Genomic DNA, 26,671 nt, shown 5'->3' with positions numbered 1-26,671 from the left:
TGGGGCGGGACTGTGGTGCGGAGCATGGGGAGTTCACACATGACACGGGGCTTCGGGAGGCAATTCTGTCGAGTGGGCAGGGTCATGCTGGTATCCCATGGGAGCTCAGCTTCCTATGGCTCCTTCAGCCCGAGGGACATCACATTGACCCGGACGACTCTGCTCTGACACCTTCCAAACGACGCCACAACCCCTAGACTCCACAGGGCTTGGCAGGCAAGGACCCCTCCCCCAACAACAGATGAAACTTTGGAACTTTCCCGACGGAGCTCGTTGGCTCCACTGCCCAGGTTTTTGTGTCACCCTGCCCTCAGTACAGTGGCTGTGTCTGTGCCTGTGCCTGTGCTGAGGGAAACCAACGCAAGGCCTGGCCGGGCCTCACTGGTGGTCCATGTGTCAGTTTAGCAAACCCACTAAGCTCCTGCCAGCAGGGCATGATATGTGGGTCCTGAGAACGACGACTCTCCCATGATTCCTCCTTGCTCTGGAGTAGTGATGATCTGGTTAAGAAAGGGTAAATCCAAGGTGCTACTTGGTGGATAGGCTGTGGGGCCACTGTTGAGATTCTTTGAATCCCTTATCCTGCGCTTAAAACCAGTGTGTTGGGAGAGGCGTCAGAGATACAAACTAGGACAGAAGCAACCAGGAGACCTAGGTCCAGTGGTTAGCTGGGAGAGCTTGAGAAGGGGCCTTCTGAAGAGATGGGGAAGCGGAAGTAGGCCTTTTGCATGGAGAGGGTAGCCAGTATGCTCATTCACCTGAGGCAGAAGGCGACCTACACTCATCCAGGAATAGCTCCAGTAGAAGCCCAACAGTCAGACGAATGTTAATGGTGTGCTTGGGGGGACCACTAAATTAAGACCTAGAGCCTCCCTTTACAGCCAGTGCCCTGGGAACCAGAGAGTAAGAGTCTCTGAGTGAGGCTGTGCATGCCTGGAGCTGGGGGTACCTAGAGGAAGGCACTGATGCCAGCGAGGAATCCATGGACATGTAGCCTCCACCATTGCTATGAGACAAGGGTCCAGCCTCTCTGCTTTGGAGCACTGGCCTCTAAGGTCCGTGGCAAAGGTGGAACATCTTCCTCCGTCTGGTCTTGTTAAGGCAAGTGGTGACCACTGTTCCTTTGAGTTCATCTGAGGACTTTAACTTTGCACCTACATCCCAAAGTTGTTTGCGGGAGGCTGAAGGCTCTGGCCACCGTGCTGGATGCCTGAGTGTGTTCTGGACATTAGAGAGAGGTTATAGCCTGATCAGGTGGCCATGAAGACAGAAGGCAGGGCTCCTCTCCCCTCCCCTCCACCATCCAGGCATTCTGGAAACTGCACCATGTAGTGATGGCATCCCCAGTCAGTGACGTGATACGCTGTAGACAGAGGTGGCCCTGTTGCCACCTGGGGTCTGCCTTGTGCCCAGGCTGTATCCGTGTGTGAGTGGGTGGCCCTCAGCGTTCTAGCCCATCCGACTTTTCTGGCTGTTGCCCCTCCAGCAGCGTGTGTGGTTCTAACTGGAAGCGGCATCCTAACCGATGACAGAGGCATCGCTGAGGCCAGAGTCTGGGGTTGACCAGTTGTCAGGCAAAGCACACTTCCTTCCTGGGGTTGGTTGTGGGAAAGGGATAGAGTCTGCCAGCCACACAGTAGCTGCCCATCACAGAGGCTCTCTAGAATTCCGTACACTTCTGACAAGCTGCTCCTCACAGTATGGCAGAGTCCCCTGGGAACAAGCTCCCAGTCCCATCTTATGTAGACTAATGCCACGTACCTGGATTCAACAGGTAGGGTGCTTGACCCCCAAGCCTCACGACTACCTCCCTCTGAATCTGTCACCAAAAAGTAGCCCCAAGCTCTCCGGGTTCTGCCCACCCCTACCCCGCCATGTTGTCTTCTCTGCCGCCGCAGTTGGTGGCTTCTTGTGCTTACAGAGCCCCTCTGTCTGTCCTGGAGTTCACGGCCCTCTTCCCTATCCCTGTGTACATTGGGACTAGCACTGATCTGGGGAAACTTCACTGGGTGCCTTCCCTGGTCATAGCCTGGCACCTGCACACTCTTCATTGAGCCCTTTGTCACAGGGTGGATGGATGCTCACATGTGAGCAAGGAGCTCCTGGGGACAGGCCCTGGGAGGCCCGAGTGGAGCTCTGTGGCCTCTCATCTCCAGCCTTCCTTCAGGCCCATCCCTGTGGGGATTTCAGCAGGGCCCATGCACACCTCTTGCAGGGACCAGGCTGAGTTCGCCAGGGCCATCTCCTAAAGAGAAGGGTTTTCAGCTGAGCCTACACACACATTCTCACTCATCTCTCTCCCTCGCCTTCTTCCCTCCTCCTCCTCCTCCTATCCCTCATGCCCCCCCTTTCCCTCTTTCTCTTTCTCTTTCCCTTTCTCCCTCCCCTCTCCCTGTCATCCCCACGGGCCCGAGGAAGTAGTGTTGTTCACCAGAAAAGGAAATTCTTGATGGAAAACCCTAGCGCAGCTGGAAATTCACTGGATTCCAAATGGTTCTGACCTTTCATGCTCTACCAGTAATATCTGATGCTAGAAAACAAACAGGCTGTGGAAGGAAGACAATACCCTCCTCTGATTCCTCCCACCCGCTGTCCTGGCCCTGCTAGTGAGCACCTCACACCAATCTCTCCAGCTAGATGCTGGGTCAGGGCTACCTCAGCCACTCCCTCCTTCCTCCTCCTCTTCCTCCTCCTCCTCTTCCTCCTCCTCCTCCTCCCCCTCCTCCTCCTCCTCTTCGTCTTCCTCCTCTTCCTCCTCCTCCTCTTCTTCCTACTCCTCTTCTTCCTCCTCTTCCTCCTCTTCTTCCTCCTCCTCCTCTTCCCCCCTCCTCCTCTTCTTCCTACTCCTCTTCTTCCTCCTCTTCCTCCTCCTCCTCCTCTTCTTCCTACTCCTCTTCTTCCTCCTCTTCCTCCTATTCCTCCTCTTCCTCCTCCTCCTCCTCCTCTTCTTCCTCCTTCTCCTCTTCCTCCTCTTCTTCTTCCTCCTGGAATGCCCTAAAAGTCCCAGCCCCAACAAAGACTCAGCCAAGAACAGACCACACTTTTATAAAATCTCAATGAAATTTGGGGCCAGTGCCAAGGCTGCATACAGGGCCCTTCCTCGTCTTTCCTCTCACTGAGGCTGATGGCGCCCCCTCCCATCCCCATGCCTGGAGAAGGAGCCATCGCCCCATCCCATCCCCCAGCCCGCCTGCTGGTTTCTGCGTCAGCGTGTTGCCAAGGAGAGCCTCAGCATCTCCAGGCTCCTGGGCGGGTGAAGGCTGCAGTGAACACAGGGGCAGCACCTTGGAGGTGCGGGTTTCCAGGACATCCATGGAGCATGGCAGCAGGCACATACGAGGACTGTACCATGCGTATCCATGAATCACATGCTCATCCCCAGGCTCTGACAGGCCATCTTCACACTGACCAGGTCTCTAACCTTGTAGCCTTGACCGGCAGGCAGGTGGAGACTCCAGACACAGGCGGGCTTCCAGTGCTCTGCTTGGTGTGTTCCCTAATGCCACCAGAGGTTGAACACAACCCAGGGACATGTGGGGATTTCTCCTGTGTACTGCCCCTGACTGATCTGGTGAGCCAGCAGCCCTTGACTGCCCGTCCCCCTTCACACCCGCCCATCTTGGGACCTTCACTGAACCAGCTCAGGGGCTCAAATGGACATGGGACACGGGCTTTGTCCTCCTCAGATAACAACAGAGACAGGTCACGCAGTGGCCACAGGAGGTCTGTGAACACCAGCCCCACCAGCCTGTGACTGTGTCCTGTAGGAGCCCTCAGTCCCCAGTTCTTCCAGAAGTAGAGGGAAGCAGGCACCTGCCATCCAGCCTCTCCCCCTTCACAGATCGGCTAATGGACGATGAAGCCACTTAATGGTAGAGGGACATTTTAGAAGAGACAGATTAAAAGGCATGGCTGTAAGGTGCCAAATGTTCTCTTACAGAAACCATCCCCAGTCCCATAGCGACCTGCTGTGTGCCTGCTGTGCCGACACAAAGCCTGATGGGGGTGGGGGGCTGAGAACTCCAAGCCAATGTAAGCCAAAGTCTGCTAGCGCACAGTGACTGACATACGGGGTGGGGGGGGGGGACAGACATGCCCGGCTACTACTTCATTTTTCACAAGCCCTTCTGCTGCCGAAGATGCTTGCCCCCTTTCAGCACTAGCAGTTGTGGTTGCCAGGGTGGTTCCGCCATTGGCTTTCTTGTGGGATCATGGTGGCCACTTGAGTCCCGTGAGTCGGCCTGAGCTTGGTACTCACTTCATATTCACTTCCCAGATAGCTGGTCAGTGCTACTGAGCAGACCAGCCAGGTGCAGACTATTACCCTGGGCTGGGGTGCAGGTTCTGCAGGTAGGGGAGTCTACAGCAGCCATACTCCAGGCAGGCAGGCAGCCTAGACTAGCCCCCTGTCCAGGGCCTCCTGGGTCCTCAGGACGGTAGCCCCTTCCCACTTCTGGATGGGTCAGACCCAGCATCCCAAGAGCAGGCCAGTATTTACACAGCCTGTGCTACAGCCACAGGAGGCACTCAGCAGACACTGTGGAGTGGGTAGGAGGAGTCAAGACGGCATGGGGAGAGCTGGAGACCAAGAACCCTGCTTTAGCTCGTCTGAGGCGCTCACTAGTGCTCATCTCTTACGGGTGTCCCCTAAGGAAGGGCAGAGTCTATCAGACAGTCCGGAAAGCATAGGAACGGCCTGCCAGTGGAACACGCAAAGAGCTTCTTTAGTGTCTTTTTAGTGGGATTTAAGTCATGTGTGGTAGTCGCCCACACCTGTGATCTCAGCTCTCAGACCTTGAGTTCAAGGTCTGCCTGGGTTCTAATATTATAAATCCTGCCTCGATACATTGTTTTATGTGTTTTGCGTATCATACACATGCATGTGTATTGTTGTGTTGCCAGAGGTCAAGAGTGGGGATCAGATCCCCTGACGCTAAAGTTACGATGGTTGCGAGCCACCATATGGGTGCCGGGAACAGAACCCGGTTCTCTTGTAAGAGCAGCAAGTGATCTTAACCACTGAGCCTAACCATCGAGCCATCTCTCAAAAATGTTTTAAGGAGTCGAAGGCAGGGATAGTGACACAGGTCTGTAAGCACAGCACTCAAGAGGCTGAAGTGGGATTACAATTTAAAGGTTAACCTGGAAAATTTTTTAAATATCTCATTAAAATTCGAGGTGCTGTTTGGGGGGGGGGATGGTGGCACACACCTTTGATCCCAGCACTCGGGGAGCAGAGGAAGGTGGATCTCTGGGAGTTAGGGGCCAGCCTGGTCTACATAGTGAGTTCCAGGGTAGCCAGGGCTACAGAGTAAGCCCCTGTCTCAGAGAGAGAATAAAGCATGTGGGGGATATTGAGAGACGTGCAAGGTGCCCGCAGTGAGACGGGTTCTGGGCCTGTTGATGACGGAGCTGGTTACACGTAGCCACAGGAACCGCACAAGGGGTTCCAAATGGGAAGCAGCCAGATGTGTAGGGTAACCCCTCTTGCAGCATTCACAGATGAGATCAGAAGGAACCTTACAGGTTACTTAATGTCCTTTTGTCCTTAACTGGCCAGTTTTTCAGATGAAGAATCACATCACAGTATCTACATCACATGTCCCAATACTGACAGAGTAACTTAAGAGAGGAAAGGTCGATTTGGCCTCACGTTCTAGAGTGTGCGGGCCAGGCAGCAGGAGACTACAGAGCAGCTCGTTCACATCTTAGCAGATCATGAGACAGCTCTTGGGCAGAAACTAGAAGCAGACCCCACCTTTGGGGTATAACCCCCCCTCCCCAGCCACCAGATTCTGCTAGCTACACCATAATCTGAACTGTTCTACAACCCCCTAAAACGGGCCTACCAACTGAGGATCAGGTTTTAAAGGCTGTGAGACATTGCATACCCAAGCCGTAACCCTCCCCTGTCTGTCAGCCCCACATCCTATAGGAGACTCGAGCGACCATCTAAGCTGGTCTGCCCCGCAACAGTCAGTAGTAGGACCCCAGGGAATCCTCAGTACGGTGTGTCCCACTCCTCCTCCTCCTCCTGACCTAGTTAAGGGCATAGTCCAACACTAGCATCTAATGTGTAGAATCTTTCTGAGAGGCTTGTGGACCACATGCGGTTAATTTATGATATCCGCAAATCATGACCCCGGGATGACAGACCGGGGCTCACAACCCATGAGGTGGCACGGCAGAGGGGCTTGAGTCTCGGGGGCTGGTGGTCCCCTGGACCGCACAGGATGTGAAAGACCGGGAGGGCCAGAACGAAACAGGCGTGCAGTAGCGAGCAGGACTTAGCTGTTTGCCCAGGCAGTGAGTGCTGGGGGTCTGTTCTCCCAGGACCCCAGGCTTCACCTACACAATGAACGCTCTCCAGCCTGTAGAGAACGGAGGACACACTGGCTTGCCAACAGACCTTTCGGATAACCTGGGCCGACACCTTCCATCTGCTGCCTGTGAGACATAGGCTACAAACACATGTCAGTAGTGCCTTCTCACGGCCCCCTCTTCTTGTCCTACTGGGTGCTTCCAAGGCCTTTGTTAGTCCCCATTTGTGCAGTGGCTTCTTGCTCTTGGCTGGTCCTCAGCAAGCCTGGGCCCAGGGTTTGGGGACTTGCTCCCCACTCCACCCCCTTGCCGCCTCCTGCATCAGAGCTGGCGGAGCTCAGCATCCCTAGCCTGGACTTTATTGTCACTCCATCTCGTCCTGTGAACTCGGCACTGTAATTCAGCTTTTTCTCCACAATGGCCAATCACACGCCCTCCTGTGTCACTGGAGACCATTCCTTGGGTACAGGACACCAACTCTACCATCCCGTCACTTCCGCCATAGTAGCTCTCATACGCCTTTACAGAATGCTCAGAGAGGTGAGCATTGTGGCCTTGTCGACCATACCACAGCAGGAGACAGGCAGCTCGCGTCCTGGTTTGGGTGGAAGGGGCTCCCTTACAATTTGGCTTTTCTATTCCTGACGAATTTTTAAGGAATAGGGTGGGGGTGTCGAGACCCTGTCCCAGATACTCGCTCCTTGCAGAGGAACGTGCCGGGCCCTGCGTGTGCCAGCCTGCAAGAGTTAATCTATCTTGCAGGAAGGTTCGAGCTGTCTGACATCACAGTGATGGCCTCAGGTCAGCCAGGTTGCCAGTAGTTACATCATGGGAGTTGCCCAGTGTTACACATCAGTCCAATTTCCCACTCCCACCCCCCAAGCTATTATTTACCAACAGTCTATAGACAGGACACCCCGGTGGGAAGACCCCAAGGGGCCAGATGCAGCAGACGATGAATTCTAAGGAGACGCCCCTTGCGTGATTTTGAAGCAGTGCAGCGTACTTGTCTGCACCTCCCCCTGTAGTTGCTTAGAGATTCCCCCTGACCCACTGACCACACACCATTTCTACCAATGTTACTCCTGCTGGATCCCTCGATTGCCCCTCACAGCTGCTCTCTCCTCGCGGGCTTAAGAGAACTCTGCTGCATAGAGAAACAGCTGTGGAACCGGGCTCTGCTTCCTCTCTAACCGGAGGATCCATCAGCTCGAGCTGGGCCCACCGTGTGTCCCCGTCCATCTGGGAGAACGAAGTCCTGTGGCGTCGTTCAGGGAACGTAGTCACCTCGAATGTGCAGGCCCCAAGCCCAGTAAGCGGGACACAGTAGTTGGGCACCATGTTTTTCCTTCCTCTCCTGAGTAATATGGAAATGGCATTAAGTGGCCTCCAAGAGGGTCTGGGGAAACCCTCTGAAACAGCTGACCTGGGCAGAGAAGCCCTTCTGCCTTGGAAACACCTTACAGGGGAGCGTAGGGAGCCAGGCATCAGCAACAGGGCCAGAACAGATTGGGACAAAGGTCAAATGGCAACCAGCCCAAGAGCTGCAAGATGCCGACTGTCGGGGCAACCATCAAAGGCAGAAACTAAAAGGCTGTTAGGAACTATGCATGGCACAGTTGGATGGTACCCTGTACAAAGGTCAAGAAATGGTGACAACTAGTCCTAACCCCCCTCCAAGGGACAAGAGGTATCGTCCATCTATACTGTTACATACGTCTGCAAACTCTCAACACCAGGGTGACCTCGCGGCACACTGACAAAGGTGCCCTGCTCAGAGCTGTACAGAAAGATTCAAGGCAAAGTAGCTTCTGCCTCCCGTCCAGTCAGCTGCCCTAGCCAGTGGGTAATTAATTTCCTGAGCGTATTAGTCCTGCTCATTATGCATACATCAGAGCAGCTCTAGGGGTTTAAAACACAGATTATTATTGTTTTAAGGGATTTGTATAATCCAAGAACGGAAAACAATTTCCCCGTTTAACAAGAACAGACTCGAAGGTGGTGAGGGACAGCCCCCTAGGGGCCTCACTGGCTTGGGGCAGGGGCTCCTGATGACCAGGGTAAGGTATTAGATCTGCCAGTTCCCTGACTGGCCTTGAACAACAACTGGGTGGGTAAAGAATGGTCAGAGTAGTTAGGTCCTCCCTGCTGGACAGAAGAGGCTTCTCTACTGACAGGACAGTCCCCTCTTTGCCCTCCGTGAGGCTCCCCGGATAGCTAAAGGAGACACCCGTTGTTGGTGAGGGCATCCTGAGAGCTCTGAACTGGCAGAGGGCAAAGTCAGGCTGGCCAGGCCTGTACGAGCCTCGTCCCTCCTTCTTTGCACTCCACAGTGAGTATCTCTTCAGTGCCTGCATTATATCTGGTTTCGTTAGTCATCCAACTACTGTGTGCCCAAGGCAGGCCCTTGTAGCCTCACGACCTGAGGTTTTCAGACCTATGACCATAGCCCTGCACAACCTGGCATGGCCTGGCTTATCTGCCCCTGGGAAAAGGCTTACCCTGATCTGTCTACAGGTTGGGCCGGATGCCCCGACCCAGCATAATTGAGATCGTCCAGAGAAGTTTGGCTTAGGCAGAGCATGACCATGGGTAGATCCATCCCTTCCCCACGGGACACCAGCAACCCTCCAGCAGTGGCAGGTAGAACTGGATTAATGTGGTTTTCTGCTGGATGGCCCTCAAAAGCCACAAGCTCGGAACTGGGAGATACCTGGGTCCTACCTGGGAGAACTCTTAGCCTTCTTCTCCTGTGAGTCAGATGGCCCCATCTCAGGAACCCAAAGCTGCAGCTGCCACCTCCTCCTCCCCCTCCCCCTTCCCATCCCCTTTCCCCTCCCCCTCCCCATCCCCCTTCTCTTCCTCCTCTTCCCCCCCACTCCACTCCTGTCTGTACCTGGATCACCCCATGGTTGTGTGGGCCTGTCCCCTCAGAGTAGGCAGAGATGAGGAAACAAGTGAAGTCTTGGGGTGGCTCAAGCAAGGCCACAGTTGAGGGGAACGGGGCATTCTGGAAATGCTAAAGAGGCGACCTGTGGTTTTGACGTGGATCCCTACCCACAGCGGGCAGGACAACCTGAAGAGAGGTGATTGTCCTTGAGAGGCTCTGGACATAGCTCCTGCCTCTCTTTCAATCTCCCCTAAGGACAGGAGGCAAGAACACAGCTGCAGACTTTTATGCTGTCCCAGCTCCACCGTAGCCTTAGTGAAGATAAGCTCACCCTGCCTGTGTGACTGAAGGTGAGAAAGGTTCTTTAGAAGATGTGGACGAAAAGCCTGTGGTGTAGCACTTTGCTTTTACACAGCCCTGGACCCTTTAAAGTCTTAGCACAGAGAGTCATGGCCTTTGCCTGCAGCATAGCAGCAGACTTAGGCGATCCAGTCTGGACTTAGCAGGACCAGTGCCATGATGTTCTGACGAGCAGCCTGGCCTATGGACCCTGCCCTTGCCACATGCTGTGCTGCTCTGCCCAGGGCATCCCTGCTGTCTGCCCTCCTCAGCCCAGAGGGTCATCAATGGCCTCACCTGCGCCGGCCGCTTACGTCCAGACCACCCCAGACTACTCTGTGTCAGCCCTGTCGTTAGGCCTAGGTGGTACCCTGGGATTTCTCTTGTGTTCCACAACACAGCCGGCCTGCTCTGGAAGGGTCGGGTCACACAACGGCCGTAAACTCAGGGTGGACAGGACGGATAGGTGTAGGTGTGTGGGTAGCACCCAGGACGAAGTGTCTCCTGACCCATATCACTTGAAGGCTAAGAGGTCTTCCGGGTAGAGAATGTGGGCTCAGGACCTTGCCAGTAAACAAGGCAGCGTATGACTTTCGGTGCTTAGGCTGTGAGGGCTCGGGCGGGCTGGGTTGGATGAACATTGGCACATGCTAAGAACCATGGAGCAGGTCCTTGGGAGCTGCCACATTACAGGAAGGGGGTTTCTCTTCTCATCTCTCTTTTGTCTTTTTTTAACTGCTGCTCATGACGTACTTGGTGGTTCTTAGAACATTCCAGAAGGTGGCCATCTGCAATATAAACATGGCATGGCCTTAAAGCAGAGTCTTTAGCGCTGGCCCAAGAACTTCTGAGGCCCAGAGGGAAAACAGGACAGACAGGCCAGGAGTCCTTGGTCTGTGGCTACGATGGGTATGGCCCTGCTGCTGTAAACAGCTGCAGGTGACCACCATGCATCAGAATTCCTACACGACCTGGCTGCCCTGCCTGCCCGTGTGCCGACCAAATCATTGGCCAAGAATGTGGACGTCGTTTCCTCTTCTAGAGCAAGGGAAGGAAGGCAGGAAGCTTTGTCCTGGGTACTTACATCCTGATGTGAGCGCTGACATTTCCCCCAAAGACACAGTTTTAAAGCTGGGGGTCTCCTACCAACTCCCTGTCCCTCGGAGCTGGGCAGCTGCTGCGGTCAGGGCAGGAGACAGCCTTCACCTCATCACATAGAGCAATGGAGTCAGGAGCAGAGAGGTCCCGGGCTCCAGGCCCCTGTTCTGGTATTACCAGAAGCCCAGAGAGTAAGTCATGTAACGTACCCACGTGTACATTTTTTCCCAAAGAAGCTCTGTCACCTAGAGTTTAGACAGAGCTAAGCTTGCTACAGCAACCCCCACCCCCTGCCCCACCCCCAGTCCTGCAGGTGACGTCAGGGGAGGGCAGTAATGACCTAAGTACTCTTTCTTTTTCTTGCGAAGGATGAGCCTTGCTGAAATCCATCCTTATAGGCCATAAGTAGATGTTCCCCACTGGTTCCTCTCTTCAGCCCCAGTTTCTCTGGTTCCTCAAAGGAATAGCCCAGTCCTGCTGCGAAGGATTTCATGAGCATTGGCGCTTGTGGGGGTGGGGGAGGGTGGCCCTGCTACTAAGCAGGCACCTGCTGGACAGTCTAGGTGACGTGAAGCCCCAGGTATCCCCTGGCGAACAAAGGAGGAGCTTTGGGCTCGAATTTTCTTCACAGGCCTACCTCTGTATTGACAATCCCCAGTATATACAATACATGCTTCCTGCCGTCTGTTACCTCCTTGTTAGTGACTGGCAGCAGGGGTCTCACATCCCCCCACCAGCAAGATTTAACACAGAAGCAAAGTGGAGACCTGGAGGGCTGTGGAAGGGAGAGTGCCTTCCTGCTGGGTAGGAGACCCCCTGTGAACTGGAACAGGAGCTACAGCCTGACTTCCACCCCACCCTCACCCACATCCCACACCCCCAATGCTTCTGGCCCGCCCGCATGGACAGCAGAAGAGAACATGGTGCGCCAACTTCTTCCTCTTGGAGTAAATGCACCTAGCATCTTGTGGGGGTTTCTGTTCCAGACCTAAGAGTGTTAGAATGTTCCTAAGTCACAACTTCTGGGTATGTGTGTGTGTGTGTGTGTGTGTGTGTGTGTGTGTATATATATATATATATATATATATGTTGCCCAATGCCCATGTCATATTCTGGGGTTCTGTCTCCCCTGGGACTTGAACCAGCATCTGTTAAAACAGAATCACCAAGCCCTGAGAACTTGTCTGTCATTGCTTCTGAGATCCATTACAAAGCAAAAGGCAAGACAGGTGACTTATCTGGTGTTGGGCCCACTGCAAAGAGGCCCTGGCTGGGCAGGGTAGGGTCTGATGGTTATACTCATGCCCCTACAGAGCTCTATCAGTTAAGTTTAAAAAAACAAACAAACAAACAAACAAAAACAAAAACAGGTGCCGTAGGTACCTCTCTCTAGCTAACACTGGGGCCTGAGGGCTGGTAGGGCTGTAATTAGCCATCCTAGTGTGTCATGTGACCAGCTGTCTCTGTCTATCTGGATGGCCCAGGTCCAGGCTGATCTAGCAGTACAACTCTGCTCCCCCATACCCCTCATCCAACTCCTGGGCATCTGGGACAATTCCCGTAGAACATCTTGGACTCCAGACTTTCCGTGCAGAAGGACAGTAGCCGTGAGCAGAGGGCACAGAGCCCGCTCTGGGTCGTACACCAAGGCACTGCTAGTGCAGCCTGTGAGCCCCTAGCCCAGCAAGAGGTGCCCCCCCCCACTCCACAGATGAGAAAACTTGAGTTCCAAGCCCAGATTTCCCTGGTTGCAAAATCAGGGGCCTCCCAACCTATAGGTCCCAGTGAGGGCCCTTTGCTGCCTACTACCCAGGGGCTAGGCAGGTTCGAGAGGCAGCTTCTATCACCAACACTTAGGGTCACCCGGCCCCTTCCACACTGGACAGGTAAACAGGAGGAGGTGGCCAGAGACTCACCGGCTCTGTGAGACAGGAAGTTGTTCCTGCTTTCTCTGGCAGGCTCACAACAAAGTCGTCCCGCGTTACTGGAGCCTGAGGTGTAGCCTTACGCACCGCCTCTTATCTTGTTTAAACAGCTTTTGCTGTTTGAAGTGGCAGGCCTGGTGTATCCTGTTTCTATGAACATCACACTTTTCGCTGGGCACTCGGAGGGACGTGGCTCAGCCAGGGTTGTCTTTTGGACTTGTTAGATTACACTCCCTGCCCCAACCTCCAACCCAGAGAAAGCTCATTTGCCGCTGGCCAGCGGTGGGCCGCTCCCGAGGTACTCTGCAAAGTAGGTCTGCCTCCCCGTCCTGCCTAGATGGCAGCTGACGGGCCCTGGTTGAGGAGGGGCAGCATCTGAGAGAAGGTGACAGTAAAGGGGACAGGGTGAGAATAGACCCCGGGAAAAGGAGGCCAGTGAACATTAGAAATCCAGAACTCCTGACTTTACAAGTTGTAGCCACCCTCGCTGCTAACCCTTCTGTGCCACTAGAATGAGATGGCCTCTGTGGGTCTAGTGCTATGCAGCCTTACAGGCAGGATGGGCAGGACACCCATCGAGAGGAGCGCAGACACACAGCTGGGCCTTGCGCATCTGTACACAGAGCCCAGGGGACTGACCAGAGAGTGCTAATTCACACGTGCAGACCCAAGACTCCCCGTGCCAAGATGTGGGATCAGACGGTTCCACCTTCCTAGTCTCTTACCAGACCAAGCCTCTGAGCATCCGGCACAAGATGCAGACCACCCGTCACTGGGAAGCGAGGCGCTACAGAAGGGAAGTCCCAGCCCCCCTTGTCAGAGCCTCATTTGGGTACCTGTCACGTCCCAAACCACAACATAGATACCCTCATAGAAAATTTTGTAGTCCTCCCAATGCAACCCCGGTCATCTGTAGTCCAGGTCCGAGGGTTGGGGCACAGGGTGGGCAGCCAAGCACCCAAGCTTCCTCTTACCCTACCCTACCTTCCTTCCCACCACTACCTGAAACACAGTTGCTACTCCAAAGGCCGTCTGGCCCTGTCTGATGTCTGTCCCAAGTCAAGGAGAGCGGGTCCCAAGACAGTTAGTCAGGAACTCATGGGCAGATAATGAACGCTGACTAAAATATGACGTAAACGGTGCCAAAAGCATTATGGCACTGAGAGGGCCTGTAGAAACTTTAGAGGTGGGAGTCGGTGACCCAGCCAGCCACCAGGGGAGGAGCAATGTGCGGGAAGGCACTATGGCGAAAGGCCTTCAGGTGAAGCGTGCACACAGTTGAGGCGGGAAGTGTGTTGACCAGAGTTGGAAGCCTCTGGACGATGCTCCCAAGGCACACACAGGGAGGTGGGTCCCCATCAGAGCATCTGCTGCTATCCCAGAGACCCAGGGTGTCCTGGCCACGCGGCTGCCCCATCCCAGACATGCCTGAGTCAGCGTGCTGCCTAGCTAGTCACGCTCAACATCTGTTTCCGGTCTTTCTGGACAGCTGGTAAGTATGCGTCTTCTTCACCCTCTGAAGGACCCGATTCTCTCAAGTTGAGTTTGCTTCTTGCCCTTGTCTGTCCCTCAAGCAGGGGCTGACAGCCAGTCTTCTGGCCTCCTCCCCATATACCACTCAGAGCCCTGAAAGTGAGAGCTGAGTAGAAAGGCTCACATGAAAGGGACATGGAACTGAATGGGAGGGACCCGAGATTTAAGGGTAGGCGGGGTCTCTGGTTGAGAAAGCTGTGGCAGATCCCAGGGACGAAAATAGGGGTAGCGTGCAGAGCCAAGTGGTGGGCAGGCAAGATCGGAACACGGGCTGCGAGCAGGCCCTCGGAGCCGGAACGGTAGGCCAGGAGGTGCCATCTGCTTCAGGGCCCTGAGCACCACCGAACTAACAGCCAGGTCCAGGTTTGGTGAGCAGGTGAGGTGTGGGAACCGTTGTGGAGGTGACCACCCTGAGGGAGAGCATTCCGAGGAACAGCCTCCTTAGCTTCCGTCCGCCCCTTGCCCCTGCACTGCCCGGCTCCTTCCTACACACAGGCTCCAGGGCCGCAGGGCTCATGGAATCATGAGCCTCCCTAATCCAATTCTCCAGGCTGTCGAAGCAGCAGTGAAGTTTGCAGGAAGGAGGAGAGAACGCTAACCGGATTGCGCTGGAAATAAGTCCCCAGTTATCTCCTCTGTCTCCAGATCCATCCCAGTTCCCCCGAGGCCAATATCCCTGACCAAGCCCTGAAGGCGATCCAGTCTGTGTGGGACCCCTGGTGGTGGGCTGGGCAGAGGTTGAATCCATAAAATAGAAATGCTTCAAGGGTCTCCGTCATGACCCTTCTCCGATCATGACTTTTCTGAGGTGAATGGGAAAGTGGCCTCCCCGCCGGTGGATGCTCCTGTGAGGAGCATGTCACCAGAGAAACCTTCTGTCTTAATTGCCTACTGGCTGTCAGGCCAGAGCAAGCCGAGAGATCGTCACCAAAGGAGAACCAGGTCCCCCAACTCCCAAAGGCCCGCTGCTACTGCCCCCAGGTAGATATATTGGGCTGAGGTGTGCGGCTTCCTCCTGTCTTTGGTCTTTATGGCTGTGTGAGATGGAGGGTGGAGGCGTCCTCTTCGGTTGTCATGGAAACAGCAATCTGTCTACTGAGAGTCTGGGTGCTAAACCGAACAGAGGGAGGGGCAGCTGGCCCTGTGCGACAGCTGCTGTTACCACCTTCCGGCGGCGGTTCAGTGCTGAGAAAGACCCAGGGGGCTACCACACACTCGAAGATGCCTGGTGTAGCCAGAGTACCTGAGAGCTTCCCTGTGGGTGGCAGGGCCAGAGGCATACCTGCCTTGTCTTAGCCGGCACTCCATCCAGGCACAGGTAGCCACGTCATTGAGAAGGCAAGGATAGAATGGGGAAGCCAGCAGCCAGTAGCTGGCACTGTCTTGGGAGAACCAAGCATCTGGCCCCTTAGGTAGGTGACTGCTGTCTCCCCAGCTTGTTCCTACTGCTAGGAAGCAGTGCCATGATGCCTGCTTAGGTTTCACCAGACGCCCCCCTCAGGGTTTCTCACCTCCCTCACCCCTCGTGCATCTAAGCCCCTCGAGGACACCACAGCATAGATAGCAACCTCCCCCTTGGCTCTCAAGTAGGAGACGGTGGCAGAGACAGCCAGCTCCCAGATAGGAAGTGCAGCCACGGATCTCCAGCGGCAAGGGAGTGGCGTGCACTGGACTCAGTCTAGTCTGTCAGTGAAAGGAGACCCTGGCACCCCGGAAAGTGTCAGGGGCCTGGCTGGCAGGCCTGATGTCATTAGTGTCATGGGGCCTGGAGATAGGGCTCAGAGGAGGTGAAGGACACCTCACTCAGTTCCCAGTCTACGACCAGCTTCTCGGAAACACAGTCCTATCCGGATCACTGGTGGATCCGGGACGAGTAGTTTGTTTCACTGAGGCGAGAGCTGTGTGTTCTGGAATGTGAGAAGCAACATAACAGAGGCTCAAAGCCGTCTGGTAGTGGCCGTGAGGTGAACCACAAGAGTACTTAGGTAGCATGAACAGGTGCTTTCCTCCAGGAAGAGAGCAGAGTCATGCCCAACAGAAGCTTTTCAGTACCCAACCTCAAAATGGTCCCAGGTCCCAGCAGCACTGTGCTACTTCAGATCTAACCTTGTCCTGTCCAGACCAGAGGCCTCTGATCACAGAGCACGGCAGACCCTGGCGGTGCCTTAGTTTCTTTTCCTGTGCCCGTAAAGTTCTGCCGAAAGCAACTCGAGGGAGAGAGGGTTTATTTTGGCTTATAGTTCCCAAGGGACATAGTCTCTCGTGATGGGGCCGTGACAGAAAAGAGGTGGCAAGCAAGCAGGGAAAGGTCTCCCGGAGCCAGAGGCTGGCTGGTCGCATTGCATCCACACCCAGGAAGCAAGGTGTAAAGAGGCAGTGGGGTGGGGCACCCCTCAAGATCCACTTCCTCCACTGAGGCTCCATCACATGCAGCTTGATAATGAAAGAGCGAACCCCTAAACGGGGAGCCGCGTCTCTCGCTCCGATCGCGGGGTGGAGTGCCCCCAGGAATCACGAGTAGCCGTCTTGATGTAACAGCAAGAGGTAGCTTTATTAGCGAGATCCCGGGTCGATACGTATCCCACACAGGAGACAGAGGAATCGACCACGAGCTCCCAAACTCAGGGGTTTATATAGGGGAGGTTGGGGCATTCGCGCAGTTACACATGATTGGTCAATTCAAATGGTGCACAGTTACTTTCGGCATGAAATTACATCAGCAAGGTGTACGTGCTCTCTAGCAGCTCGGCAGCGCGGGTAGGGTGGCTTATCTCACTCAGGGGGATGACACACTTCTGGGGAGTGGAGGAAGGGGAGGGGGTGGCTACGGATGGTCAGTGTCCTTGGGGCTGATAGCAGGTCCGGCAGGTCCTATCCCTAACACCTTCTCAGGCACGTCCTAACTTCTTGAAATTTTAATTCTTCAATAACCCCCTCAAACCGCACCACCTTCCGGGGACCAAATGTCCAGACACCTGAGGCTGCAGGAACCATTTCGCATCCAAACCACTAGACAGGATATGTGGCTAGGTTGCCCACGACGGTTGACGCCGAGGGCAGGAGGCCTGCAGTCCAGACCGAGGGGGAGTTACTGAGATGTGGTAGGGCCGGGTAGAATCACGTGGGACTGAAAGACACCTCTGAAGATTACGGGCTCGAGGCTCGAGGTGTGGGGTGGGGTTCCCAGGAAAGAGAAGACACCGAGTACACGTGTTGGGTGGGCACGCGTGTCGGGTGGGAACACGCTGCAGCCAGAATGGCTAGGATAGGAGCCTCGCAGAGGGGTCTGGAGGTGTAAGATCAGGCTCCCGAAGCACGTGCGTCTTGTTAGGGGAGGACTTGAGTCATGGGACTGAGTACACACTTGTGGAGTCCCCAGATCTGCACAGGCCGCTTTTAGTACCAGGGAGGGAAAGAAAATCCCTCAGGAGCAAATGTTAATGCCCGACGCTGACAGGGATCACTGAACCAGCTTCCTTTTTCTGCTCAGTCCCCTGGATGGCTCTGTAAGACGTTACTGTGACAGGCACCCGGGGTCAGAGCGTCGTGGCCAGGTGCGATGAGGACATGACCCGGCCCCTGGAGTTCTGTGCTGCTGACCTTGGCTCTACATTAAAGCAGCATGTTCCAGGTCTGGCTAAAAGGCCTCTGTACCATCTTCCCCTTTCATAAGGAGGCCATGCTGGTCTAAGCCTCCTCCCACACGGGTCCTCTTCTAGTTCTTGTCAGCACTGTCTCCTTTCTACCTGGGATCCTGTGTCACCACACAGAACCGGCTTCTGCCTCTAACTCGTTGACCCTGGGGATATAGGTTTGGGCAAGGATCTTACACCTCTAAGCCTCCACCCGACCCCATGCCTCCCCACCCCACCCCCGCTGTTGGCTGGAATCCCAGCTGCTAACAGTTACCTGAGCCTGGGTCCAGGGGCTAAACTTCAGCCTCAGTCACTCTGTTTTGGGGGTACAGTTACATGTGCTATCTTAGACGTGGGTAAATGTTCCTGGTAATTGGCAGAAGAGGATTTTTGCCCCTCCTCATAGTTGCCATTTCATCCTGCCTATCCTTCCCACCACCTAGAAGGTACCTCCCAGTGTTTGGAGAGCAAGGGGCAGGGCGGGGAAGGAGTCCATGGTGAGGAACTGCTGCTGCCAGAGCTGGGGTTTCCAGATCAGTTATACCCAGGGTTCACATCGGTACCAACAGAGGACAGAAACCTCGGCCTTGCCTGCCTTTGATTTGAGGCCTCCAACTGGGCAAGACTTTAAGCTTTGGCCCTGGGCCTTGTGGGTGGATCAGGGAGACAAGATGGGTCCGGGTATCACCTTCCCTAGCTCCTTAGCTCACCCCACAGCCAGCAGCAGCCAGATTCCACGGCGCAGAAGGGGAGGCCTCACCTGGCCTCGAAACGTGGTAAAGTTCCTACTTAATAATAACAATCATGCATTCCACAGGATCGGATGCGTAAACATGGCTTCCCGAGGCTACTGTGACCCTAAATTATGTGAACTAGCGGCACCTGCTGCAGGAGTGTGTGCACAAACTGGGGGAAGGGTGGGGAAGGGATTAGACCGGACCAGTGTCTAAAGGACTATCAGGACTATCTACACGCTGGTGTAGTTAGAAGCCAAAGGAATCTGGCGTGTCCTGGGTCCCCAAGAAGGGTTGTTGGGACTCCTGATGGGGAGAACATCCCCAGGAAGAAAAGACCTATACTGCAACCACTCTCCGGGTAGGCGTGATTGACTGATGGCTTCTAAGGCAGAGATTCACTGCATGGGTGTGGGTCCTGGAGGAGAAGCCATGGGTCATTCCCAAGCAGCTAGCTACTTCGTTACTTCACTCAGGGACCGCCAGAGGAGAAGCCGCACCTTAGGTCAGGGGGGTCAAACTAGCTTTGCTGTTCTTTCAGGTGAGGCCTTATTCAATGGGTGGTTTGGGGTTTGAAGCCTTTTATTCTTCATTAAACAGAGTCTGGCCTAGGTAGTCCAGGCTGGTCTCAAACCGGCCATCCTGCCTTTCAAGGACTGGAGCATCTTTCCGGTTCTAAGAGGAAACCTGAATTCCAGGTACCTGACGTAAGCCATGGCTGCTCATCCTATGAACGTCATGGCGTTGACGGTAAAGCTATTCTTCCGTACAGAAGGGAGGAGGGGGTCACTGCAAGCCCAGCATTGGGGCCTGGGTGGTGAGGTGTCTGGCCGTGTACCAGGTAGAGACCTAAGGCCTCTGATGTAGGTGAAAGACTTGGGTCCCACGTGACCACCGGGCTATGTGTGTACACACACTTGGATGGTGAAAAAGAGAATTCTCATCTTTGGGAGCGGCTGGGCTCAACCTGCTGGCATAGACGAGGGCTGTGAGGCACAGGCACAGCAACCTCTTGCCCCAAGTGACAAGCAAGAGACAGGGTGGTGTTCTGAGTGGTAGGGCTGGCCCATGTGGGGACAGTGGAATCCAAGTGAGTTATGGGGACGTTTAGAACTTAGAGGCAGGAGACCAAATACCCATCACAAAGGTCCAGACACTGTCCTGAGCAGCTTGGTCAGGACATAGAGAGACCGCAGAAAGGGGATTTTTTAAAACGGGTCCAGAGCTTGAATGCTTAACTAGGGACACCTGCCTTTGTGTGTCACTAGGTGTGCAGAAAGGAAACCAAATGGCCAACCCAACACAAGCTCACCCTGACTGCCGGCCGCCTCAGAGAATCACTCCAGGATTCAGTCCTGGTTTGACTACCATAGGTGCTGGCACCTAGAAGCTTTTCGGGGGGCACTGAATACCCCCCCAAATTCTCAGGTCAACATGTTTGAAGCTCCTTAGGAATATACCATAAACTCCCCCACCCCCCGGTGTAAGAAATCCAAGCGCAGGCAAGCACCTGGGGTGGGGGCAGCTACGCGGCATTGGATATATACCGAGCCGTCTAAACATTTCAGAAATGTCCGAGGAAAGGCTGGAACCCACCCTGGGGGGCTGTTACCTAGCCTCACTGTGGCTGACATGTTAGGAATCACTGCCCCCCCCCGCTCCCCTCCCCCGCCAAGCAGCAAACTTCCCACATTGCCCGGGCTTCTGTGGGAATCATCTGCTCTGTGTTATTTTTATAAATGAATGTTCGGATGAACCCCGGGTTCCTAGAAGATATTATTCTCACAGTGAGGGGACCCTTTGGCTAGCCTAGTGGTTAGTCCCTGGCTGGCCTCCTGGCAACTGCTGACCGCAGCATTTCCACCATGGTGGTACCATGAGGGTACTGTGCACATGAGGCTCCAAGAGTGTCACTCCAACTACGAGTCTGGGCCCAAGCACAGGAGGCTCAGTGTGGGCCAAGTCAGGAGACAAGGCAGGGCTCCCACCATCACCTCTGAGATTGCTCTTTTGGGGCCAAGCGCAAGACCCCTCCCTGGCCACCAGATCCTTTGGTCAGCCTCACTGGGGCAAGGTCCAGATTGTGATTGCCTGTGGTGCTTTGTCCCGCCTCAGCCACAGAGCCACAGACTGTCTCCAGACAGATTCAGGCAGGACAATAGTACCCACCTCTCGTGCTGGGTCCTCGAATTGAGAGGCCACGTGAGGGAAGCTACTCTGGCCATGCTGTGCCTTCTAACCAACCCTTGATTGGCTCCCAGGGCAGGTGTGCGTATCCACTTTACTGGGCTTCAGTGCTCACAGGGGGGATAACACGCCCAGCGTCAGGAATCCCTCTGGAGGACAGAAGGAAGTGACTAACTCTGGGACTGCCTTCACTCCAAAGCCCCAAGTCCCCATGAGCCAACAAGCCAAATGCACAGCCAGTGCCACAGCAGGCTTTTCTGAATCCTACTGGACGGGTCCCAGGGGATGGGACCATGGGGACAAATGTTATTTGAGGCACGTCACCTCCCAGGAGACTGCTAAGTGATGACCAGTGTGATTCTGCAGTCCTCCAGACCACAGAGAAGGTCCTCGGGAAACCTGAGCTTGAAACTATGGCAGAGCCTGGGATAATAAAGGAAGGTCCCGGGCTTCCCAGCTACCTGCTCCCACCACTTGTGCTGTCTGCCACCCTGTGAGCTAGATGCCTGGCTTCCATGATCGCCTGAGTCAGCAATGCAAAGACTTAGTCATGCAGGGTCCCCAGAGTGTGAGAGGCACCAGCGGGGAAGTGGTCCAGGCAGCTGGCGTGGAAGGGAGTCCATAGTGCACACAGACAGCTTAAGACAAGGAAGGGGGTGAGGCAGTCTCGGGGATGAGACAGTTACCACCAGTAGTAGGTAGTCCTTAAGCCTTACCTGCTACTACCCTTAGAGGTCTCTGCAGCTGAACTCCTCCCATCAGCACTGTCCTAAGAGGACTGACTCTCGGCCGGCAACCGCGCTGTTACAGCACCTTTAGAAAGCCATGCCCTTCCTCTAAGCTGGGCTGGTCTGGGCCCAAGAACCCCCTCTGCCATCTTCACAAGGGACCTCTTGGAGCTAAGGGAACCAGCACCCCTACCCTGTGCTTCCTTATCCCCTTTACGGGCCAGGGGAGCCCCCCCTCCCGCCGTCTCCCCCTAGACAGATTCCAGGGTCCCTGCCAAGGTTCGAAGCTCTTGAGACCTCCATCTAGCACGAGAGACATGGCCCATGCACTCAGGACATACCCCCGCAAGCCTGCTCAATGAATTGAGGAATATATGCTAATGGGCATATCTGATACAGAATCTGGAGTCAGAAGCAAAAGCCCCAATTATGACATCATTTCTACGAGAAGTGACAGCTCCGTTCCCACGGTCGTCTTTACACCGCAGTTTCCAGGAATCCGTTGGAGCTGATCACCCTCCCCCGGGGAACGTGACATCCCTAGACCCCCACCCACCGATCTCACTTGGGGAACATCACACCCAGGTCTGGTTCCACTGCAAAGGGGGGGGGGCAGTTCCCCTCATGGACTGCAGAGCTCGGGACCCTCCTTCCTGTTTCTCAGCGGAAAGGCCAATTTACACCGTGCCAGCCAAGGCCTCACTTTCCAGAGGCTTTACCATTCTTTATTGATTGTATCAACTCTAAACACTGGATGTGCAAAACATAGCATTCCGGGTAGCCAGGTCTCGTGATAATAACAGGTACCTCTGCCCGCCCTCCCCCCACCCCCAGCATCTGCTTCCACCTCCAGCAGAGACACGGCCAAAGCCTGTGCCTCAGAGAACACAGAGTCTGGAGCTTCCAGACCACTCCTTTGCACAGGTGCTACAAGCCCACAGCTCCCGTGAAGGACCCGGAACACATTTCCTACCTCTCCACGCCTCAGTTTCTCCGGAAGGAGACGGGAAGGCATGAGGTTTGCACAGGCAGAAGCATTCGCTCTCAGCCATCATCTGTCACGGTATCTGTTGGTGGCACTTCTAATGCCTGTGTCCAGCTTGTCAGTGCCAGCTTTACTCAATGGCCAGTATCTCGGTTAGTGACGATATAAAACTGGTCTCGGGCACATCCAGGAACTTGGCTTCTTCGCTTTATCTCAAAGTGCTGGGCAGCCCCCACAGCAGTGATCGCAGGTATGGATATCTACTTGTTTCAGAAATTGGATTTGTCCTTTTCCTTGGGAGGCAGGTGTGCTCCTTAATACCCAATGTCACTACGCACATTACATGTCCTCAAAAAAGAAGAGAGGCAAGGAATGGAAGGGACCAGGGGTCGCACTCCATCACTGGGTCGCACCTCTTTCCTAGGATGTCACCCTCAGTCTTTATGTGCAAACCTGCCTGCCTGTTCAGCCACCATAGCCAGATGCCCACAGCATGTGAGCCCTTGAAGCCACCGGGCAGTGAGAAGCAGCTATTCCAGGCTGCAGAAACACAGGCTGCCCCTCTGCCACGCCGTGTGGCAGAATGAAGGTTTCAGAGGACCCCGTGAAACTTGGGGGGAATAGTTGAAGCTCACATTGAAGGAAAGAGGTGCCCAGGGGAGACGAGCTTCTAAGCGTGGGTGTGGACAGGGCCATGAGTAGCGCTGTTTGAAATACATCAGAGTGAGCGTAGAGGGTCCTGCATTCCCCAGGGTGCAAGCCAACTGGCCTGGGCACTGCCTCAGCCCTCATACCATATATTGAGGCCATTGAGTAGCATTGTCCAGAAGAAGGGTACAGAAGAGGCAAGAAACCCTTAGATACCCAGGGTGAAGTAGACTGTCAACTGATGGGGGGGGGGGGGATATGAGGAACGCTGATTTGACCTAAATGAGGGAGGATCCCTGTCAGGAGCAGGATGCTATCTTGGGGGCTAGCACTGGGTGGGCTGTTGCTACTATCCTGTCCTTTCCTCTCTCTCTCCCCTTCTCTCTGCCTCTCTCCCTCTCTCTCCCTCCTTCTCTCTCCCTTCTTCCTCAACCCTCCTCTCCACCCTCCGTCTCTTCCTCTCCCCCTCCTCCCTCCCTCCCTCCCTCCTTCTCTCTCTCTGAGACTAACAGCATCACATTCCTTCTCACAACCACAGAGCCGAATGGCGGAGAGCCTGCGTCTTTTTGACTCCATCTGCAACAACAACTGGTTCATCAACACCTCCCTCATCCTCTTCCTGAACAAGAAGGACCTCCTGTCGGAGAAGATTCGGCGTATCCCGCTCAGCGTCTGCTTCCCCGAGTACAAGGGTCAGAACACGTACGAGGAAGCCGCGGTCTACATCCAGCGTCAGTTCGAGGACCTAAACCGAAACAAGGAGACCAAGGAGATCTACTCGCACTTTACCTGTGCCACCGACACCAGTAACATCCAGTTTGTCTTCGACGCAGTGACAGATGTCATCATACAGAACAATCTCAAGTACATTGGCCTTTGCTGAGGAGCCGGGCGCAGCCTGCTTGCCTGCGGTGAAAACCCACGGGGTGTCACACCCCACACCTCATGCTGGAGAGGCCCGACCCAGGGGCAGGAAACGGGGGGAGTGGCTTGAAGAGTGTGTCCCCACCCCCAGCCTCTCTCGCCTCCTTGGCCCCACGTCTCTGCAAACATAAATATATTTGGATAGATTGCTAGGTAGGTAGACACACAGACACACGCACACGCACACGCACACGCGCACGCACGTCTGGAGACGGCAACGCTCTCCGGCGGTCAAGGTTTCCTGAAATTTTCAGAAGCTGCTGTCACAATTTCATTCTGAGGCCATCTTGCCCCCCCACCCCCCATCCACTCTGAGTCGGCCCCCGCTCTGCACGGGAGGGAGGGTCCACGTTTGACTGCCGAGGAGGGGCCGGCGGGGCTGGGGCCAGGGCCGGCCAGCTGTGCCCATTGCCTGGGAGAAGGCCAGCTCACCACCTGAGCTCTGGACTGGGGACCACCACTGACCAGGAGGGAGGGCCGGGGCAGGGACTGTACCTTCCCGTCTCAGCCACTCTGTGCCACATTTGTCCTGTACCTAGGACCAGAGGAAATAAGTGACTGTTCTCACCAGACCTCTGACTACCAGTGGCTTTTACAAAAACCTAAAAAGTGTGCAGCAAAAAACCTAACACAGGCTGAGGAGTGGCACTGTTTATTTCAAACTAGGCCAGCTGGGTTTCCAGCTCTTCTTCTACTGGTCTGATGTTTTATAAATGGAAACCTGGTTTTTCTTCTCTGGCACCCTTCTTTTTTTTTTTTTTTAATTTTTATTTTCGGCCAAATATTATGTCTCACGGAGGGGGAAAAAATACAGACAATTTCAGATGTGATCGGATATTCTTTTTTAAATGCGGGTTTTCGGAACACATTTCATTTCGGGCGTCCCCTTCTGTGTCTGGTTTGCTGAGTATAGAAGTTGTCACCTGGACGATTCTGCTCCTCGGCTCCAAAGAATCCTGGGGCAAGTGTCCCACACCAGCCTCATGGGACATATTATGTATATAAGCCTCTGCAATGTTCTCTTGTTCTTGGTGCCCTTTTCTGCTTTAAATAAAATGTGATGTATTTAAAGAAGGTTCTTTACCTAGGAGCGAATGAACAATAGCTAAATGTCCTGGTATTTAAAGTGTAAATTATCTATGGCTTTGCCAAAATGAAGGAAGGGGGGGAGGCGGGCAAGAGATGGCACTCCTCGGTCCCCACACACTCCACGCCTGACACGGGCTGGGAGCTGCTCAGACTCCTGTGAAGGCACAGCTAGACTTGTGGCCTGAAGGAGGCCCTGCTGGGACTGTGCACTCCGGCCCTTCTAGCCCCAGGGCCCACAGACGCTGGTCTTGAAAGAGCCTTGGCTGTGTATAAATGCAAAGCCCAGCTACCGAGGGAATGGCAACCACTGGATCCCTGGCCAAATCTCTCTCGACCCTTTGTTTGCTACCCGTGTGTCCGAGGTCAATGTGCAGACCCGCAGCCAAGGAGCTGGGATGTTTAACAGAGGGAGAAGAGCTGGGGAACCGTATAAAACATGAAGATTGTCTACTTTAAGAAATAAAATACCCTGAACGGAGCCAAACTCTGTCCCCGTGTGCTGTGTGTGGCTCGTGTATGGCTGAGCTCAGTGATGTCTAGAGGGCCGCTAGAGACGCCTTCCACGGTGAAGCCCCTCCCCTTCCCTCCCATGCCAACATTTATACACAGGTAAAGTCATTTGGGGTTGAACGTCAAGCAAGAATAAATGCGTACAAAACAGAAGAGGCCTGCCCGGCCCCTGTGTCCTCGGGTGATAAAAGGTTGCAGAAGATGGCAATGCTGGCCCCCTTCTGCTGTACCCAAGGCCCCGCCCAGCACTGGTCCAGTTTGTAACCTCAGGACTCCTTACTCCACAGATAATTCTCCCGTGGTGTGAGTCGGCAGATCCTAGACTGCCACCTATCTGGCTTTGGTGTTTAGAGACACTGGGGTGATTACATCAGTGTGCTGACAGAAGCCAAGGAGATAGGCCCGACAAGGGCCTCCTTCAGGTGCAGTCAGACACCTTACAATTACGAAAATAAAACGTGTCTCTGCCGATGGCCCACGGTGGCCACCTTACAGTCTAGGAAGTTGAGGAAGGGGTCTAAGATCGAGGTCAGGAATCAAGCAATGAGGGATTCCCTCAAGTCAGGAAAACGCACTGTTCTTCCTGAGGGACCCAGGAGTAGGGTGCCTGGATCCCCACCCTTTGCACTGCACCAGAACGGGGCAGGAACCCAGAAAGAGCACGGGATGACCCTGAAATCACTCTCTCCAAGAACAACTCCAGACATCCCTGCAGAGCAGCAGACATCCACACAAAAGCAGAGACCCACACCTGGGTCTCTGGTCCACTTTCCGCCCTCCCACCCACGTGGGAGTATCTCTCACGTGTTCGCATGTCACCGAATGGCAAGAGCCCGAGGGGGCGGGGCTTTTCCTTAAGGAGATAAACGTTCAGCTGTAAGTCATTGAGACTTATTCTGTGCTTTTAATACAACTGTGAGGGAGAAGAGCAACTGCACTGTGCGCATCTTTAACCTAAAAATACACAGCTGACAGGAAAAGATTCTGCCTCCCTTTGTGTGCGCAGGGACCAGAGGAGACCTGACCCGGGATCCCCGTGGGCACCTTTTCTCATGATCCCTCCCTGCCCCTGCATTAGTTCCTTGTCCTGTCGCTGCGATGAAAATAGCTGACAAAGGCAGTTTA

General features: G+C 54.6%; 2 protein-coding genes across 5 annotated transcripts in view; one reads left to right on the top strand and one right to left on the bottom strand.

Moving 5' to 3' along the window:
• The window catches only part of Gnaz (G protein subunit alpha z), a 50,764-nt gene extending 25,244 nt beyond the window's left edge, over window positions 1-25,520 (top strand). Inside the window, exon 4 of one of the 2 annotated variants that reach the window (XM_008772867.3) lies at window positions 23,562-25,520. In XM_008772867.3, coding sequence (XP_008771089.1) covers window positions 23,562-23,906 — 345 coding nt within the window. In that variant the 3' untranslated portion in view covers window positions 23,907-25,520. The remainder of the gene's footprint in view (window positions 1-23,561) is intronic. The other variant, NM_013189.2, reaches the window with a different exon arrangement.
• Rsph14 (radial spoke head 14 homolog) overlaps window positions 1-26,671 on the bottom strand; it is a 76,111-nt gene that overhangs the window by 34,445 nt on the left and 14,995 nt on the right. The gene's annotated exons all lie outside the window — the stretch shown is intronic.

Source organism: Rattus norvegicus, chromosome 20 (assembly GCF_036323735.1).
Source record: "Rattus norvegicus strain BN/NHsdMcwi chromosome 20, GRCr8, whole genome shotgun sequence".
Taxonomy (NCBI): domain Eukaryota; kingdom Metazoa; phylum Chordata; class Mammalia; order Rodentia; family Muridae; genus Rattus; species Rattus norvegicus.
The sequence above is the reverse complement of the archived record's forward strand: the minus strand, read 5'-3'. Positions and strand labels throughout refer to the sequence as shown.